This window comes from Vigna angularis, chromosome 6 (assembly GCF_016808095.1).
Source record: "Vigna angularis cultivar LongXiaoDou No.4 chromosome 6, ASM1680809v1, whole genome shotgun sequence".
Classification (NCBI taxonomy): domain Eukaryota; kingdom Viridiplantae; phylum Streptophyta; class Magnoliopsida; order Fabales; family Fabaceae; genus Vigna; species Vigna angularis.
The window spans coordinates 9,070,077-9,090,371 of record NC_068975.1 but is presented as its reverse complement, the minus strand read 5'-3'; the positions used below and the strand labels follow the sequence as shown (position 1 = coordinate 9,090,371).

General features: G+C 33.2%; 3 protein-coding genes across 6 annotated transcripts; 2 read left to right on the top strand and 1 right to left on the bottom strand.

Moving 5' to 3' along the window:
• Positions 1 to 730: 730 nt before the first annotated feature.
• LOC128197343 (uncharacterized) lies at positions 731 to 19,286 on the bottom strand. The gene is made up of 4 exons (XM_052878779.1): positions 19,153 to 19,286; positions 2,444 to 4,450; positions 1,417 to 2,349; positions 731 to 1,335 (listed from the first exon to the last, which is right to left on the bottom strand). The coding sequence occupies exons 1-2, from the start codon at positions 19,271 to 19,273 to the stop codon at positions 2,547 to 2,549; spliced, it is 2,025 nt and encodes a 674-aa protein (XP_052734739.1). The 5' UTR covers positions 19,274 to 19,286; the 3' UTR covers positions 731 to 1,335; positions 1,417 to 2,349; positions 2,444 to 2,546.
• Positions 9,243 to 16,392, top strand: LOC108343286 (DEAD-box ATP-dependent RNA helicase 53, mitochondrial). 4 transcript variants are annotated; one of them, XR_008249789.1, is made up of 9 exons: positions 9,243 to 9,701; positions 10,613 to 10,740; positions 10,886 to 11,297; positions 12,896 to 12,994; positions 13,181 to 13,405; positions 13,824 to 13,985; positions 15,244 to 15,751; positions 15,935 to 16,117; positions 16,221 to 16,392. XR_008249789.1 is itself a non-coding variant. In XM_017581471.2 (7 exons), the coding sequence occupies exons 1-7, from the start codon at positions 9,348 to 9,350 to the stop codon at positions 15,652 to 15,654; spliced, it is 1,791 nt and encodes a 596-aa protein (XP_017436960.1). In that variant the 5' UTR covers positions 9,243 to 9,347; the 3' UTR covers positions 15,655 to 16,226. The 4 variants fall into 4 exon arrangements, 1 of the variants encoding a protein (XP_017436960.1); XR_001833479.2 differs by having other exon boundaries at positions 15,942 to 16,226; XR_001833478.2 differs by having other exon boundaries at positions 15,935 to 16,226.
• LOC108342928 (uncharacterized) lies at positions 19,272 to 20,099 on the top strand. Its single transcript, XM_017580835.2, has one exon. The coding sequence runs from the start codon at positions 19,272 to 19,274 to the stop codon at positions 19,803 to 19,805; it is 534 nt and encodes a 177-aa protein (XP_017436324.1). The 3' UTR covers positions 19,806 to 20,099.
• Positions 20,100 to 20,295: the final 196 nt, after the last annotated feature.

The following is a 20,295-nucleotide window of genomic DNA, read 5'->3' as shown; positions in this document are numbered from 1 at the left end:
AAGAAGTTGAAGTCTGTATTGAAAATGTTGTGTTGGATCTAAGGAAGAAGAAGGACAAGTTGAAGAGGAAATTAGAGCAAGAGAGAAAAAAGTTCAAAATGATGTTGGTCTTGTTTGTATTGTCATTATGGGCATTAATAGTGATGTTTTGTATTATGTTTGTGCTGAAGATAAATTGTAATTAGAATAGTAATGTTGTGTTGTGGATGTACTTTGAAGTTTTAAATTGAATAAAATGTGGATAGCATATGTGATTACGTTGTGTTATGTTCATTTCTGTTATGTGATTATAGTTGTTATTTTAAATCAAAGAGTTTGACAGCATAGTTTATAAAAATCAGTTACACCCAAAATCTCTACCAGTAAAAGCATTATACTGGTATGCGTAATTTGGACATGTGAATGAAGTCTTGAACCAGTAAAAGCATTATAAAGAATGACCAAGTATCATTGGATGTGGATGGTTTATATAAAAATGTGACAAAAATACTTATAACATCAGAAAGCACAATGTGACAGCAGAAACCACCAGTGTTGAACCTGATAAGGTTTTTCACTTATAAAATCAATCTTGCAAGATTATTGAACCTGAAAACATACATCAAAAATAGCAACTCTGTCTATTGTAATATGCCAACCCCCTACTGCTTTGAAAATAACTAATCCAACAAGTAATTTAAAGCACACTGATTGAAATGGACAGTGGACAATGAAGAGTAAATTGTCATCGAAGTACATAGCATTGCATTGAACAAAAATAACACAAGAAATTACAGAAGTGGTCCCCGAGCAGTTTAATTAACAAAAGAAGTGGTCCCCAAGCAGTTTAATTAATAGAAGAAGTGGTCCCCTAGTACTTTAATTAACATTGGATGTGGTACACTATATGACAAACAAGTTGTCCAAAAAATATTGTGCCCACTACAAATGGTCTCCCTAAGTGGGGGCCAATCAGTACATTATAGCATTAAAAAAAGTCTGTGGATGTCAATTGGAACTTGCTTGAGACCCTAGAAATTGTGCAGCCAATCTTGAGGATGTTCTTCTTCCCCCTTGACTCATATGTGCAGCCCCTCTAAGTTGTGATGTTCTTTGACCTTGTGAGGTTGATGCAGATGGTTCAGCAGCCGCTGCAGTTCTTCTTGCAGATCCTCCCCTTCCAGTTGATGCAGATCCTCCCCTTCCACTTGATAAAGATCCTCCCCTTCCACCTGATGCAGATCCTCCCCTTCCAGTTGATAAAGATCCTCCCCTTCCACCTGATGCACTTCTTCTTGCAGATTGTCTCCTTCCAGTTGATATAGATTCTCCCATTGTAGATGTGCCTCTTGTGTCCTGTCAAAGGCTTAAGGTAGTTAGATTTGATGTATGTTTTAAATAAATGAATTTGTAAATAACATGTTCAGGAGGAAGTACCTTGCTTTTCTGCCCCCTTTTACAACTTCTTACATTGTGTCCATATGCATTACAACTGCTACACTTCATACCAATATTTTTCTTGGACAACTTTGAATGACTGACATATTCATCAGCTTCTCTTCTTCTTAACTTTTTAGGCCTCCCAGGAGGTGTTTTATAAGTGGGTGGCAGTAGTGGGGCAGTGTCGGATGTAGGCCAAAGTTGTTGTCCATTGATTGGAATTATTTGAGGTGCATAACAAGTGTTATAAGCATGTTTCTTGTAATATGGATGAACATAATCTTCTGGGTTTTCTAATTTATAATGTATGGCAGCAACATCATGTCTACAAGGTATTCCAACCAAATCCCAAAAGTAACAACTACAACTATGATTACTTATATCAACTACAAACTTGTCCATTGTAAAGCCATGAGTGACTTCAAATTTAGCACCCCCTGCCTAAACTGGAAGCCAATTCCCACTCTTTTCAACTTCCCTGTCAAGTCTTTTTCTCGGTTTAGGCATAACATCACCAGGATAATTGATCACTTTTTCTCTAAGTGTTGCAAACCTACTCATAATATATGACCTAATCCATTCCATCATAGTAATTATAGGTTTGTCTCTTGCCAGCAAAATAGTACTATTAAATGACTCAGTCAAATTATTGATCAACACATCACATCTAGGATAAGCACTAAATGCATGTTTACACCAAGATTTAGTTGGAATTGTCATTAACCAATTATAAGCATCACAATTCACAGTCTTCAACTCACCCATTTTTTTTTCCCAGTCCTGAAAGTATGTTGCCTTGGCAGCCCCCATCATAAGGTCTCTAATGAGTAGTCCTCCACCAAATTTCTTCTTATAGTTGTTGTACAAATGCCTTAAACACAGCCTGTGCTCCATCCCATTCAAAATCTCATCAAATACTGCCATTAATCCCTGTCAACAAATGCCAACAACCTTTAATAAAGTTACTTAACAATTTTAATAAAAGAGGGAATGAAAAAACATATTGATGTATAAAGTAACTTACCTTTTGCTGATCCGAAATAAAGATCCACCGTTGACAATCTATGCCCCCAATATCACCCAGCAGCAGGCTCAAAAACCACCTCCATGTCTCTTTGCATTCATTTTCAACCACAGCAAAAGCTAAGTGGGAAATATTGGTCATTAGGGTCTCTTGCCACTGCCACTAACAACTGACCTCCATATGTTATCTTCAAATGACAACCATCTACCCCAATGAATGACCTGCAACTACCTAAGAACCCCTCTTTACAGCCCTCTAAACACATGTAAAATGCCCCAAACCGTGGTGGCAAAGTGGGTTGGGGTTGATTGACCTTAATCTTGAATGTTCCAGCCTTTACTCTTACCAACTCAGCCACATAATCATACAAACGTCCATATTGTCGTTCTCCATCACCCACTAAAGAATCCATAGCAATTTGCTTTGCTCTTCCTGCTTTCCAAGGAGAAATTCCAACACTAAAGGACTTTTTGATTTCATCTATGATTTGGTTCACTGTCATGCCTCCCACATTTACAAATCTGTCTACCAATACTTGTGCAATCCATTGCACACTTGCACTTTTGTTACCAAAAACCCTTCCACACTTGTGACGTCCAACGAGAGTTTTCACTCTAAAAGTTTCCCTTCCTCCTACCTTGCTAGCCATAATTACAAAACCACATCCCTTTTTACAAACTGCCCTCACTCTCTTCAAATCATTCTTAACAAACTTCACTTCTTTTCCATTTAATACGCTATGCTCCTGTAGGGCACTTTTAAAATCTTTCAATGACTTAAACTCCATCCCCAATGTAAATTTGAAGCTCTTGGACATATCATCTGCTCTATACTTTGGAAACTTCCTCCTATTCTCACTAATAGCCTCATCACTATCCACATTTGAAGATAATTCATCAGTATTGTAATCTTCATTTATCTCATGCTCATGCTGTCCAACATCTTCGTTAATCATAAATGACCCCTCACCACCACCGTTTCTTCTCCTCACACTTTTCTTCCTCTTTTTCATTGTACTCCACCTCTCTAAAACAGGATTAATATTTCTTCTTTCTTCCTCCACCCTCTCATCCTCCATCCCGAACCCATCATCATCATTTTCCATTCTTTCCTCTTCACTATCATCCACATTTTCCACCACTTCTTCTTCAGCCACATTGCCCTCTTCCTCTTCCTCATCAACATAAGTCTCTTCCTCACCCCTCTGTACATATTCGTCCTCAACATTCCCCTCTTCCTCTTCGTAATCCATTAGGACATCTTCTACTTCGACATTCCCCTCCACCCCACCAACATAACCATCTTCTTTATCCACTGCATCATCTTCTTCAGCCACATAAGCATGTGCTTCATGAACATAACCATCTTCTTTATCCACTACATCATCTTCTTTAGCCACATAAGCATGTGCTTCATGAACATAACCATCTTCTTTATCCACTACATCATCTTCTTCAGCCACATAAGCATGTGCTTCACCAACATAACCATCTTCTTTATCCACTGCATCATCATCTTCAGCCACATAAGCATGTGCTTCACCAACATAACCAACTTCTTCATCCACAATAGCATCTTCTTCATCAACATATGCATGTATATGTTCGACCTCTTCTTCCATATTTACCTCTTCCTCCGTCTCCTGTACTGCCTCTTCACCAAAACACAGAAACTTAACTTCATCTGGCTGACTAGGTTGTACATGTTGGACATAGATTTCAACCTCATCATTATTTGCCTCTGCATAGTTAGCCAAGAACAGTGCTTCCTTGTCATCACTGAGTAATCTCAGGTTGTTCATCGCCTTTTGTTTTGCCCCCTTCCACCATAGCTTGAACTCTGCATCATACTTGAATTCTTTAACATATCCCACTGCTTCAAAGTAAGACCACCTGTCCGGATCAATTCCTTTTATAACATGTATTTCTCCTCCCACATATTCTATTCCCGTATTCTTCACGAACTTCCCCATGTGATGCAGAGAAAAATCAAAAACCATTGCTAATCCTACATTGTAAAATGCAAATTTTACTCACACAATGCACAACAAGCAATGGAGTGACAGTAAACGTAAACGAAAAGAACAAAATTACCTTCTTCGAATCACCTTCCTTACACACACAATGCAAACAAACACTAGAGCAACAACAATCGTCAAACCAAATTGATGGAACCACAACCCTAATCGCGACTTAGGTTCAAGATAAAACAAAGTTATCAACCCCAATTTTCATTCGCTTAAGAAGATCTCATCCCTTAGTAAGTATATAAGCCCTTATCTCCGTCATCTCATTTATTCACTAATCAATTTCAATTTAAAATGTAAACACATGTGGCAAACTTTAGAAAGGATACATGTCATCCCACGTGGCTATACGTTAGCCACATCACCCGAATTTTAACGCCGTTTGTTTTGGAGGACCAAAAATAATGGTTTCCTTAAGGACATGGATCAAATCGTACAAAGTTTGAAATAGGGACGAAAAATAAAAATGCTTATCAACATATTTAACCCTAATAAATACAGTATCAAGTCAAATAATATAATATAATCACCAAATCTGCTGCTACCCCATAATTCAGAGAATTATTCACACACTTATGATGATAATAATTAAATGGTAAAAATTATATTGTGATAAAATAATATCTCTTATTTTGTTTATATATTCTAGTAAGGTTTAGAAAAGTCTATAAATATGTCACAATACTATAAGGAGTATGCACTTCTTTTCATACTCATCTTTCTATCATAATCTTATAATTTCTATTTAAAACAATTTGAAATGTAATTCTAAATTATACAATTAAAAAAATCTATAATTTAGGTTCCAAATTATATGATTTAAAATAACATTTTAATTTTTATAATTTGATGTAATTATAAAATATTAAATAAGATTATATAATTTAGGCTTAATATCCTATTTTGTCCCCAGTTTCGCTCGAAAATGTCAAATTAGTTCACCCTTTACAAAGTGCGTCAATTACGTCCTTACTTAATAAAATTTATATCAATGAAATCCCTTCCTTTAAATCCGTATAAACGGCGTTAATTATTTTTTTCTCTCTTCTATTTTAATAATTAACGTCGTTTGTACGGATTTAACAATTAACGCCGTTTGTACAGATTTAACGGAAGTAATTTCATTGATATAAAATTTATTAAGTAAGGACGTAATTTAAGTAAGGACGTAATTGATGCACTTCTTAAAGGATGGACTAATTTGACATTTTTGAACGAAACTGGGGACAAAATAGGGTATTAAGCCTATAATTTAAAATATAGTTTTAAATTAGGTAATATGAACAACATTTTAAATTATAAAGGAATATTTGTTAAATAAGAAACTTATTCATAAATAAAAGTGAGAATACTCTAGCCTAAGTTTTTCAACTTTTATTTAATTTTTAACTAGTTTCCTAAACTAAAAAAGAAATAGAATGTTCTTTCCTTTAATATTTCCAAAACTGTTTCAATTTTTTTTAATAGTTTTAACCATTTGGGTATTTTTTTTTATAGCCTCTAAAAGTTGAACTAGCGTAGTTAAAATGTTAAAAAAAATAAATAAATGGAAATGGAAGATTTGTTCAGACATCCATCTAACAATATCTATGTCCGATTGAAGTTACACATTCTGCTCCGCAAGCTCTCTATCTCTCTAGTGTTGACTGCATCTCATTCTTTTCTTTTTCTAGTTTTTGAGTCCGATAATCAAGTTTTGTTTTGACACGACTAAGTTCTTCTGTGGCGGATACTCTGATCTTATTTTATTTTTTATTTATTTTTAAATAAAATCTAACTTTCTTTCTTCATATATCATTTATTTTTAAATGTGATTACACCTCATAATAGTTAATAGTTGAGGATTTCAATATTTCTAACGGATTAGATTTGTAAGGAGAATCAGTTTCTATTTGTTTTATAATTTTTTCTTATAATTTTGTCATTAATATCGGTGGAATTAGTTGACAAAATTGGTTCTCTAAACTTGTTTTTATCACATACTAAAATTATGTTACGTTTAAATACATTGTTATAGGTCATAAATCACTTAGGTTTTTAAAAAGTTAGCTTTGATAATAACCATTGCAACTAAAGAAATTTGACTTAATTCCTACTAATCTGATCAAAATAATTATCTGTTGTTGTTGAATATTGATGTTGATTGATGTGTGGTTGAATCTTATTTTTTATAGTAAGTGTAATATTGTATGAGTATTATTATTTTTGAGATATATTAATTGAGTGAATTGATTCTATTTGATGTCAGATTTTAACTAAATGTAAACTTTTTGGGATAAGTAATGACTTAAAAACACTAATATCAGAGTAACCTAATTCAAATCGAAGGCGACATGATAATGTCGTCTCTTCCTTTGTTTTGAATACATTCTATAATAGATGAGTTGTCTCCATAATACAAGAAAATTATTTTACATCCAAAACAACATACCCTTTTGTATCAATTTCATATCCCAAGAAAATTCCTTTGCAGGATCGAGTCTCAAATTTGTGATGTCAATTATGATTAGATTTGGTGTACTTATTAATGGTCGTTTCAAATTGGTTTCCTACTAAAGCTAAAAAATCTGTATAAATAATTTTACTTCAGTTTTGAATTTTAATAGATTAAATATGTTTATAGTTTTTTAAATTTTCATATAAAATTGAAATTCGTTATTTTTTAAATTATAGTCTTTAAACTTTAGAATTAATGTTAATTTGTTTGACGGTGTTTTGAAATGAGATTTGAGTTAAGATATACCAAAACGGTGCAAATAGCTCAAACGTCATCCAAAAATGTGTTTTACATATTAACGTAATTATGAATTAGAAAAATTATATTTATTTATTTTTAAAATTTGAGAATTAAAATATATCTAAATTTAAGTGAAATCAAATTCTAATTTTATATCACAATTTAAAAATTAAAAACATATTTAATTCGATTTTAATCAACTATAATACGTTTTATTACGTTTTAATTTTTTTTTATATGATTTTCCTATTATGAGAAGAAAATTAATAATAAAATATTAGTCTCTTTCTTATTTTTAATTATTTTTTATTCGTCAAATTTCATGGTTTTTTTTCTTATATCATTCCTTCCATCTCTTTATACAAATTCATCGTTTAAAACAAGTAGATCCTAAATGCATTGTACTAAATGTATAAAATAAATTATATTTAGGTGAATAAACTCAAATTACAAAATTTCTAACTTATAAAAAAAATTAATTAAGAATAAGTTGATTTACTTTTAGTTTACCTATGAAATAACCGGTACCGCGTTTATCCACGTGAATGAACCCCCTTATTCTTACCTTTTATTTCCTATGGGTGCAGTGCAAGTACGATTAATGGATGTATACAAGGAAAAACCTAATCTAAAATGATTTAATATATCATTTACATAAATCTAATCACAGTAATATATTATTTTCAAAATATATTTTAAAATATGAATTAATTTTCATGTTTGTATTCTTTAGAAATAACACATAAAAAGGACAAACCAATTTAATCTTTCTTTAAGATTTTATTTATGTATATTAATTGTTATTATTTATTTTAGTTTTCACATATGTCATTACTTGATGTTATTAGGGAAAATATTATATATATTTACACTTTCGATTATTCCAAATATTAGTATCATTCTTACCAACTTTTCTCATATCTAAAAACCTAAATAAAGAAAATGGTTTAAAACATAATAAATCCATACCGTTGCGGTAATAAAATATAGTACTGTACAGTCAATTTGTTCACAATTTGATGTTTAATCTCTAAATATAAAACAAATTCATATTCGTTAATACTAGAGTATTCTTAACTTACAGTTTCTTTTATCATCATTCTTAACTTACTGTGAAATTAACTTACGTTAAATATTTTTTTATAATTTGTTTTTAGAAACTATGTTTCGTTTAAATTATATATAATTTATTTTGTCTTTAAAATCAGAACACGAAGATTATATTATAATCTATTACGAATTACGAAAGTCCCATTCTCATCTAACAAACATGTAAGTGTTGTTTGTTCTGCATAACTTTCCCTTATGAGATAAAGAAAATTGTTATATTTTTAAATATTTACTTTAAAATGATTTTTTTTTTAATTATATAAAAGAAATATTTAACATTTAAACTTTTTATCAATAAATAATCCTAAAAATTTAACAATAAAATATAATGACAAGATTTATTTGTATATTAATATAAATATTTTATTCTTTTAAAAGTTAAATTAACATAAATCAAATTATTCATTTATCCATAAACTAAAAATTTCTAGGGTTAAATATGTTTTTGGTTTCTTAACTTTCAGTGAAAATTGGAATTAGTCCCTCCTCAAAACTTTAAGTTAATTTAGTCCCTAAACTTTAAAAATGTATGAATTTAGCCTTTTTAGCTAAATTCATGATAACATTTGAATTGTTACACCATTTAATACATTTTTGCTTCATTGTTAATTGAGAAAAGAGTTTGAAACAAAATTTAGTTAAAAGACTAAATTTATACATTAAAAAGTTTGAAGATTAAATTGTTTAGAAAGAGACTAATTCTAATTTTAAACCAAAATTAAGGGACAAAAACATATTTAACCATAATTTTTAACATCCGTGAATCTTCTTCCATTGTAATATTTTTCTTACATAGTAATTGATCTGTTATACTAATATTAAATTTAATATTGAGGATTTTCTTTAGTGTTCTGGTGAAGCATAAGCTGTGTAGACTCGTCCGCACAGGATTTCTACCCTAAAACCCTGAAACATAAAACCCTTCTTCTCAACATCTTTCAGGGTTTATCACAGTCGCATTCTCAAAACCTTTCTCAATCGGAAGAACAAAACCCTAAACCTCAATATCTTCACCAGTCAGTGTCATCAACATGGCGAGTTTGATCCTCAGAAGATCCTCCTCTGTAATCTCGCGCCGCTTCTTCGCCACTCTCGCCACCGTCGAATCGCTTCCGCGCCACAGCGGGCTCGCAGCTGTCCGGCACGGTAGCTCCAACGACGGAGTTGGAATCAGATCCTTGCATGCGATATCCGGACCGTTGAACTTCCGCTCGTCGCCGGTTTCTTGCACGGCGCAGCTCGCCGTGGAACGCGACTACTCCAACGAAGAGGTAGGTTCCGGCACGAACTGCGACGAAGGACTCGAGATCGCGAAGCTCGGGATCTCGACGGAGATCGTGGATGCCTTGGCCAAGAAAGGGATCGCAAAGCTGTTTCCTATCCAGGTAAACGTCGATTACTGTTGTTTTCAGTTTTCTTTACAATTTGTGTTTTTTTCGGGTTTTAGGTTTTTTGCTTCGTTAATTAATGTTGTGAGGTTCGTATTTGGTTTGTAGTTAGGTGAAGGGAAATGGTAAATAACTTCAAACCGGTTGTCTGAAAATTTTACGAAATCAGTTTACTAGTTTAGTTGTATTGTAGCAACTAGAAGTGTTTCGGATATTGTAAGGACATTTTAAAATTTGAATATTTAAAAAAATGTAAAACAAAATATCATTTACTAAATAGTGGTGAAATTAAGCACGTAACAGAAGTTATTATTTTTTTAATATTATAAATAGTGAATGTTCTATTAAAACAGAAGACTCATGGTCATGTGTTGATAAAAGGAACAGTCATTCATGGAGTTGTTGGCACTTGCATTTTATGCTACGAAACTATCTAATAATGAGTTATTTATTAGATCTAATAAAATTTAGAGAGATAAAACTTTTTATATCGAGGAGGTCATTATGTAATAAATTATTTAGATGAAGACATTTTATTTCTGGATATATGAATTTGATATAGAGATAAATATATTTAATTTGGTATGGTATGTCAAATGACTCTTGAACATACACTTGTTGTACAATGAACACTCAAATTTATAATAATTATTATTATTACTTTTGCCATTATACATGGAGAAATAATTTGACTTACATTCAGGTAATTTGTTTGAATTTTACATAGTTTGGTTGAAACAGAAGACAAATGTGTGTGTTCATAGGGCGTGAGCTCATGTATTATTATTAGAAACCTGTGGTGCAAGGAACTGATTTGAGTTCGGATAATATATTTTATATTTAAATACGTGTTGACAAAATTTATTATATTTGATCTTGAGGTGTTCAATTATTTATTGTTGTTGTAGAGAGCTGTGCTGGAACCTGCAATGCAGGGACGTGATATGATTGGTCGAGCTAGGACAGGAACTGGGAAAACTCTTGCATTTGGGATACCCATCTTAGACAGGATTATTCAGCTAAATGCTAAGCATGGGTACTTTATATAGTTACACTTACATTTTACTTTTACTTGAATCTGTAGCCTTGTTTTTCTGCTGGAAGGAGGATTAGGTAATGGTCCTGTGTCTAATCTTATTCGTTTCTTCAAATAAACAAAGTTTTGTCTTTGATCATTGCAGGCGAGGAAAAGATCCTTTGGCTATGGTTTTGGCTCCTACTAGAGAACTTGCACGGCAGGTTGAGAAGGAATTCAATGAGGCTGCACCTAACCTGGACACGATCTGTCTTTATGGGGGTATGCCCATCCAACAACAAATGAGGCAGCTTAATTATGGTGTAGATATTGTAGTAGGCACACCTGGTCGAATTATTGATCTTCTCAATAGGAGGGCACTGAATTTAAAGGATGTGAAATTTGTTGTTCTTGATGAAGCTGATCAGATGCTTCAAGTAGGATTTCAAGAAGCTGTGGAGAACATCTTGGAGAATTTGTCTCCAAATCGTCAGACTCTTATGTTCTCAGCAACAATGCCATCTTGGATAAAGAGTATTACCCGCAATTACCTAAACAACCCCCTTACCATTGATCTCGTAAGTATACACATCTATTTTAGGCACCAGTAAGAAATGTTAATCAAGTTTTTAAATGTCATTTCTGTTGAAATTATGCAAAGTCAGGCTAACGAATTGTTCAAATTTCATGTCTGTTGGAATTATGCCTAATCTAGTATGACATGGGCCAAAGAGAGTTTTGAGGAGAAATTAGAAGATACCTACAAATTTAATCAATGGAATCTTCTAAAGCTGAGGATTTTATGATCTATGAGGAAATAAATTTCAATACGTAAAAATCTTCTCGCACAAAACTAGGGTTGGAGTGATTTCTGATAGAACAACTGGCTGTAGAAGAGGGAGGGTTGAATAGAGCCTTAGACTCTTTTCACACAGTTCTAGACTAGACTATCTAGTAAACATAAATCAAGTACACAAAATATTTTATACTAGTTTATCCCAACTCACGGACTATGTTCAGTTCTGTCTTAAATACATTGTTTAATAGGTTTCACTAATCAATTAAATGATTACAACGACTACACGAACATCTTTGGGTTACACCTTCTTAATCTGCTTATGAGAATAAGAACTTTCAAGCATAAAGAAAAACACTCTCAGAGATTGTACATTTTAAACTCACTTGGGAAAACATCATAGTGTGAAGAATTTACAAGATTTCTTGTAGGTTGTGAGAAATCTTGTAAATTCTTTAGCGGGAACAAAACACGTTAGAAGGTTTATTTAATACAATTTCATAACACCTAAACTGTTTGTTATTATCAAATGGTCTATATGTATTAGACTATCCGACATAGGATTCAAGGTAAAATTATCGTATGCAGAAAACTCTCATGAAAAGAGCTACAACTTGTGGTGTCTAATTGTGATAGTGATGAAATACAAAGACAGGATATAATCTTTAAGGGCTAGCTGCCATTAGTAGCCTTTGAGTTACAGAACTAAGAATATCTCTATCCTAGGAATTTGCAGAACAGAAAGGCCCTAAAATTATTTTGGAAAATCGAAACAAATCAATTTTTCGTGGAACTAAGGCTGTTTATATCCCGTATGAACAATCATTCTAGCATGGCTATTTATTGTGGATATACCCAACACATTAAACAATAGTTTTTTCAATGCAACTGGGATAAATACATGTACTGGTCTCCACAAGTTGGACTGTAGACTGTTCTGTATCCCTAAAATTGATGTGCAGAGTCAGGCCTGTAGTAAAAGTTGTAGATTAACTAGGGTAATTTTTGAGCAAGAAATTTTATGCATATAGATGTCATAAATATTATGTGTATAAGTAGGTGGCAGTAGATGTGTTCTCAACCTTCAGAAGAAATTGTAGCTTTCTATATTTGTGCCTGGATAACTATTTTTCTATGACATGTTTATATAAATTAAACAGTGGTTCTATATAAGTTGAAACCTTAAATATGATTGTAGAAGGTATTATATAGAATTTTGGAATTCATACCACAGCATGAGATCTTTGTTCAGTTTTGCACATTTTTTTCATGAATTTTACTTTGTAAGGAGGAAGAAAAAATAAGAACGTTTGAGATCAACTTGCAGAATCCTTATTGCTGATTTGTAATTCTCTACTTGGGAACTTATTGGTGCTGTAGGTTGGAGATTCTGATCAGAAGTTGGCAGATGGAATTTCACTGTACTCTATTGCGTCTGATGTGCGCACTAAAGCAGGGATTCTTGCACCCCTGATAACAGTATGACTTCAGATTCAATCTTTTCTCCCTAAGTTTGTATCAGCTGTAATTAGTGATATCATTGATGTTTTATTATAAGAATCTGTTTTACAATTTTATATATATTACTAAAATGATTGCAACTCAGTATGTTTGCTTCTTAGGCAGGCTTCTGTATGCCTTTCCTAATTGTATATACTTTGGTAGGAACATGCCAATGGAGGAAAGTGTATTGTTTTCACTCAAACCAAACGTGATGCTGATAGATTATCATATGTAATGGCTAAAAGCCTTAAATGTGAGGCTTTGCATGGAGATATTTCACAAACTCAGAGGGAAAGAACTCTTGCTGGTTTCAGAAACAACCATTTCAATGTTTTAGTGGCAACCGATGTTGCCTCACGGGGCCTTGATGTTCCAAATGTAGATCTTGTAAGTTTTATTTTACTAAACATTATGTTTGAAATTATTGTATTATCCTTGGTTTTTGGTAGTTGATTAAGGTTCAAGAAAAGCTCATACATTCTACGTGGTAGTTCTTCCTTTATTGTTGTTGAATAAATTGGGGGAGGGGGGACATGATCATGTTTATCATATTATAATTGTTGGATTCCCTAAATTTTGAGTTTGAGGGGAAATTACTGTGTGATGTTTCCTTTCTAAATGTTTGTCTTCACTATTACCTGTCTGTATTGTATTACTTTTTCTTTTTCACTATTGATTGCTTGTCTGTGTATCTTATTCACTCTTATCTTTTATGCCTTACTGTAATATATGTGTATATGCCAACACATTTACATACACTGTTATTCAATCTATTTATACATTTTGACTTGGTTTTCTCATACAGGTGATACATTATGATCTTCCCAGTTCATCAGAGATATTTGTTCACAGATCTGGACGAACAGGCCGTGCTGGGAAGAAAGGAGCTGCCATTCTTATTTACTCAGAAGATCAATTCAGGACTGTAAAGACTATTGAGCGTGATGTTGGAAGCAAATTTACTGAGGTGATTTTGCTTCTTTTTTCCATATTGTAGCTTTCTTTGTTTATATTATTCTAGTCCTTGCGGCACCAAGAAGGGTAGCCTATTCTCTTTCCATAGATCCAATCCAGTTCACCATAAAGGTCATTGGAATGTGGTACCTCTCTAAGTTAGGGAGCTTTGTGGTGAATATCTTCCTAGTTTGTGACTGAGTTGTGAAAGACTGTCTTTAACGTACCTAGGTTTTCCACTATCACTGGGTCTTAAGTACTAAAGCTCGAGTTGGGGAAAATCTATGTTCAGCAAGCAAACTACTGTCCCTGCACACAGCAAGTGTGGAGTACTACCCGTTAATCCATGGTAGCTTATACGGGATGTTATCTTGATGCACCCAAAGGATTATAAATTATAATATATATGTAAATGTGAATCCATGTTCAACTATCAAGAGGGTCTATTTGACCTTTGATGAGATCGAGCAGGGAGGGGAGAAAGCTGCAAATTCAGACTAAAATACCTCAAATCATTAAAGGGTGATGGCAATTGGATAAGACATTAAGTTTTGGTATTTAATACTGGAATGCTGACTGCACATTTCCTAATCACTAAATTCTATTAAATTTCATTCTCAATTATGGATATACATCCGTGGCTCTAGCTTTGGTTTAATTAGAAACTAATATTGAAATATAAGTTAAAGCTTGTTTTTAACCTGTTAGTTGTATGTTCTTGGTTCATGAAGGGTAAATTGTTAAGCGAAAGTAAATGTTACAACATGAATTCGGATCTAAAACTGAGTTCATGGGAAATATCTGATGAGAAAGCCTACAGTTCTTTGTTTGTTGAATAATGAGTAAGAGGAAGGTGAATCTGTTGTGTCAATTTTGGTAGTGGAAATAACTGTCCTCGCTTTATGTACATCTTTCAAAGTTTTTGTCGGCATATTCTTAGTAACTAATAACGGAGTGGCAGGAATTCTTTTGTTACGGATTTTCATTTTAACTAAATCGGATGAATAGAAAATTGAGTGGCAGGAATTCTTTTGTGAGACTGATAGTGCTTGGATGTTTTATTTGTTTTTTTTTGGACTGTCGTGTTACCATGTATTCTACCTGTGCACATATTTGATCTTCAAAACGTGAAAGGCGAAATCCTTCGGCTATAATTATTTATCTTGCCCTTGAAATTCTTTAACCCTTCATACGATTTTATATTATAGGTTACATTTATGTTGTATAATGATTAACTGCTCATATCTTATTCCAATATTCTTGTTTATCAGCTAGCAAAGATTAATGTTCAGAGTGGATCAGCAGACATGTTTGGTGGATGGAGTGGTGGTCGATTTGGTTCTTCAGGAGGTATGAGGGATCGTCAATCTGGAGGTACAGGTTTTGGTCGCAGTCCTGGATTTGGCCGATCTAGCTATGGAAATTCCAGTTCTGGCAGTTACAGTAACTCCGGGTTTGGCCGATCTAGCCATGGAAATTCCAGTGAAACAGGAAGGTTTGGAGGACCAAAGTCTAGCCATTTTGGCAGCCCTGGTTCAAGTCTATCAGGAGGGGGTTTGGGTGGTAGCTTTGATCGATCCGGTGGATTTGGTAGCTCAGATCGATCTGGTGGATTTGGTAGCTCAAATCGATCTGGTGGTTTTGGATGGGCTCAATCTGGTGGTTTTGGTGATAGGAAGTGAAGCCAGAATAGCACATGGCGTGGTTTCGGTGCTTTTGGGGATAACCTAAATAGTAATAGTTACAATAGAGGAAAGGCTTTTTAACTTCATCAACTTGGTAAGTAGAGCCATCTTCATTTCTTGTTTAGTTTTTGCCTCTTGTAAAGTTAGTTTACTGTCTTTATCTAAATGTTATCTTGTCAATTTCCCCGTATCTTAGAGATGGAAAATGTAATATGGAATAAGAATAAATAATACATTCTATTTTGGGAGGCATTTCAGTATTTTCTCTCGTGACTAGTCTTCAGGTAAAACTCAGCTCTATTTAGTCCCTCCCGCCATAGCAAAAACCTTTATCATCTCCATGTTCCAGCTTCTGCCTATCATAGCGAAGGCCTTGGAAGTTTTGTAGCAGCTGCTCCAATTTTGTGTAATGCGTTCTTCAAAATTCATAATGGTCAAAGATAGAAAATTTTCGAAACAGGTAGGTGTTCTCCTGTTTATATCATCTCAATGTTTTGATACAATGAATTTCTCATATTATAACTATTGTAATATTAATACATTAATATATTATCAACAATCAGTCAGCTTTTAGTTGCATTGTGGGCTACTTACCGGAATGTATGAAGTATTATTCAACAGCATCATGTTTGACTACAGAGCACCCAAAAAAGTGATTTATTGCTGCATTAGGCACAAAAATTGCTGAACTTCATTGAATTATAAGGAACTCTGTTGCTAAATGGGTGATCCAATTTGATGCTCAAATGCCTATAACTTAATGGTAGTTACGTACTATTTCTTGCCGTTTTCCATTTGCGTCTTAAACTTATTATTTTAGAGCTATTTTTATCATTACGTTGTCTGTGGTGGATAAAATTTGAAGTTGAGGAGGTTTGAAAGTTACCAAGGTTTTATGTTCTACGAAGACATTGTATTTGCGTCGAGACAGAAAGATAGTATATGCTTGGAGAAGGAGAAGGGTAATACTTTTACAGAAAGATAGTCCCTCCCTTGTTTGAAGAAGTTACATGTTTGAAGAAAAGTCATCTAGATCGAAATAGATATAATACAAATAATGTGGAAAGTTGCAATTGATTACTCTACATGTTTTTTTTCTAAATAAAAAAAAGTAGACATTTAAATGACGTATTGTATCTTGTTGTACGCTGTTTTTTCGACACTCCCTTCACCTTCCTGTACTTACATAAAATACACTAGTCCCAAATTACCTCTCTTGCACTTTTTTTAACGAATTTGGAATTATGCAATTCGGTACATATTATCTGATTGAGAAACACATTTTGAGTTATATATTTGAAAATATATTTAAAACATATTTTTAAATGTTTATTTTGAATTATATTCCGATCCAAAAATACTATCTAAATTATACATTTTGTAATATAAATTAAAACAAAACATTTTGGATTAAATGTTTTGGAAGATATTTTTATTGTATTAGTCCATGAAATTGCAAACAAAAAGAGGTTACGTTTCTCTTTATGAAAACATATGCACGCATGAAACTTATATTCAATTTGTCTCAACAAAACTCAATTCGTTGAAGATCTTGATATATTTTGAAATCCGTTAAAAATTTGGACAAATTTTTAGATTTATTAAATATTTAGATGAATTTTAAAATTTGTTTAGATTTTCAACAAATTTCAAAATATATTAAAACTTTAAAAAAAATTTCAATAAATTTTAAAATCTGTTGAAACTTTTGAAAAATCTTTCAAATAATTTTAAAATTCGTTGAAACGATTGAAAATTTTTTCAAACAAATTTTAAAATCTGTTGAAAAAAGTCATTTAACAAATTTTAAAATCTGTTAAAGTTTTAAAAAAATCTTTTAACGAATTTGAAAATTTGTTGAAGTTTTCAAAAAATCTTTCAATAAATTTCGAAATTTGTTGAAGCCTTTGAAAAATCTTTTAACGAATTCGAAATCCATTAAACCACAAAAGATGAATGTGTAAGGTTTTTTAAGTTACAAAGAGAAAAAATTTTAAACAAGTTATTTTAAATTAATTTTTTTTACAAAGGATAATTTTGAAATGGTTTAATCATTCTGATAGTCCCTGTTTGTGTTGGGTTTTCTCAAGGTTTTTTTTTTCTTAATTGAGTCCCTAAATGTGAAAAATTAGTGCAATTGGATTCTTGTCATTAAATTGGGTTAACAAAGTTAAAATTAATTGACGTGGAATATTATGCTGAGTTGTCACCACATTCTGCCACGTTATTATTTTCAACCTTAATATGTTTGAAAATTGAATTTAGGAATGATGAAATTAGGGTTTTTGAAAACTAAATTGGGAACAAGATTTCTCATTCGTTTTCCTCTACAAGTTTTTATTTGCAGGTTGAAGGTTGCACAAGGGTGTTTGTTGACAGTGATGTTATGATTCTAGTTGTTGCGATTTGGGGCTTTTTACGTTTATGGACTTTTTTTTTGCAAGTTCGCGAAGAATGCAAAAGGATTTGAGTTTCCATAGAGTCCGTGATTTGAATGTGCAAATTAGAGAACACAATTAGGTTTCATGGTTTCGCTTTCGATGTGCTTTGCTTGCTGATGTGTGTCCGATGAAGTGCGAGTTGCTGACAATGGAGAATGGATGAGGGTCGCGGATGTGCTTACTCTCATAGTTGCATCACGATAACCTGGGTTTTGGACTCTAAGATTCGCCATGATTGTTGCGAGTGGTTTGATCTTATGCAATGATGAATAGACTCGCGATTAGAATTCGCGATTGGGTTTTTGGTATGTAAGCTTTTATTTCCTGGGCTGGGATTTGCGATGATGATGATCGTGATTAAGAGTTGTTGTTGTTGAGGTTTCTGAGTGTTGAATTTAGTTGTTGCAAGTTATTTTAAATTATTTTTTTTATAAAGGATAAGTTTGAAATTTTAAAAAATTTAAAGGTGAAGGAAAAAAATGGTTGAAGGTGGAATGAGAAATGTCCAAGTTTTATAACAATGATATATAGGTGAGACTACTTTGTATAAAACCCCTCAATAATCTTAATACGATATTTGGGGGTTTTGTGAGAATATGACAATACACATGAAACCCTTAAATAATTCCAACTCAATATTTAGAAGCTCGTACGAATATGATGGTATAATTATCTCAAGATGAAAATGACTTTTTATTTGTTAAAATTATAATATTAGAAATCTCTATTACACTTACAATATAATTTTTTAACCAACTTTTTTAGTGTAAAAAAAATAATTTGTGATCAGTAATTAAATTGAGAAAGTCAATGCTAATTAACTATTACACTCGATGATAATCTAACTAATTTCAATTGAGTTATTATTCACCTACAATTGTTTATCTTTTACTTCGTTTTTAAAAATGATTAATTAATAGTAAAAAATATATTAAACTACATAATCTTCTCTCATACGGCTCATTGTTTTATGGACCTATCTACATCAACACCCATAAAACCCACTAAAAATATATAAAGATAAAATAAAGTATTACAGTGACGATGAATTTACCTGGAAGAAAGTCAAGTCGTGCTGCAACGTGATTCTTACGACATAAGCAAGAAAATTCTCCTTCCCCAACCCCTTTTATCTCTGCCGTTTCACATTTACAGCCAAACACGTCCTTCACCATGGCAAGAATAGCTCCTTCCCTTTCCGTTTTCTTCTCCTTTCTCTTCCTCCTCACCCTCACACTTGCCCGCGATCTCCAAAACCCATTTTCCGAAACCCAACCTCACTCCGAACCTGTGAACCTTCCCCAACCTAAAACCGAGCACGGCACCGTTGCCTTCACCGTTGAGACCATCGATCCCGTTCCCCTTACATTTCTCCGCTTCCGTCCGATCAACCGCCACTTCAACCATTTCCGAGCTTCGGCGCTGCCGATATCACTCCGCTCCGGCCGCCGCCGCTTCCACCACGGCCACCGCCTCCAGATCCCTTACGGCAACGACGCGATCGTCCTTGATAACGCCGCCGCTCGCCGGATCCATCCGCGCTGGGTCACGGTTCACGCCGACTCCGAGCCGCGGGTTCTGGCGACCGAGGAGCGCGTCGATTCCTTTCGCGAACACCATCACCGCGGCGAGAATCAGCACCACCACCAGCACCGCGAGGAGAATTCGTTCGCCAAGAAGATTCGCAAGTTCCTGAACCTATTCTGATTGTCACGACGTAACTGAATTTGTGTGAGTGATTATAATGACGCTATATGGTAGTTATATACAAATATATGTATGTATGTATGTATGTAAATAAGTTTGCATCTGTTATAGAGGTGTGGGAAACATGTATGATGATGTATCATACTATGATCTACTAAGTTTGATATTGTTATGATATTTATGAGTTTTGATAGAATAATAGGTTGTTTGTAACACTTGTGGTGTGGTGGATGATGAAGAATGAGTAAGAAATGTTACTTGCTAATACTAATAGAACTCATAAGTTTTAATCTATATACATATTTCGATTTATGGATTGAGAATCATCTTTCTTAAACATGCAATTAGAAGTTTAATTTTGAAATCAGAATGCAATTATCACAAACATCATCCACTTTCGTGGAATCTCGAATTTATTAACTTCCATCCAAAAGATACATATAATTAACCTGTTAATTAAATAAATTTTATTTACCTTATTGTCGCACAA

Excerpts from the sequence above, each read along its gene's own strand:
- LOC128197343 (XM_052878779.1), bottom strand. The coding sequence starts at position 19,273 with ATGGTGAAGGACGTGTTTGGCTGTAAATGTGAAACGGCAGAGATAAAA. Across the intron at positions 4,451-19,152 it reads ACGACTTGACTTTCTTCCAG|GATTAGCAATGGTTTTTGAT; the intron begins GTAAATTCATCG and ends TTTACAATGTAG.
- LOC108342928 (XM_017580835.2), top strand. The coding sequence starts at position 19,272 with ATGGCAAGAATAGCTCCTTCCCTTTCCGTTTTCTTCTCCTTTCTCTTC.
- LOC108343286 (XM_017581471.2), top strand. The coding sequence starts at position 9,348 with ATGGCGAGTTTGATCCTCAGAAGATCCTCCTCTGTAATCTCGCGCCGC. Across the intron at positions 9,702-10,612 it reads CAAAGCTGTTTCCTATCCAG|AGAGCTGTGCTGGAACCTGC; the intron begins GTAAACGTCGAT and ends TTGTTGTTGTAG. Across the intron at positions 12,995-13,180 it reads TTCTTGCACCCCTGATAACA|GAACATGCCAATGGAGGAAA; the intron begins GTATGACTTCAG and ends ATACTTTGGTAG.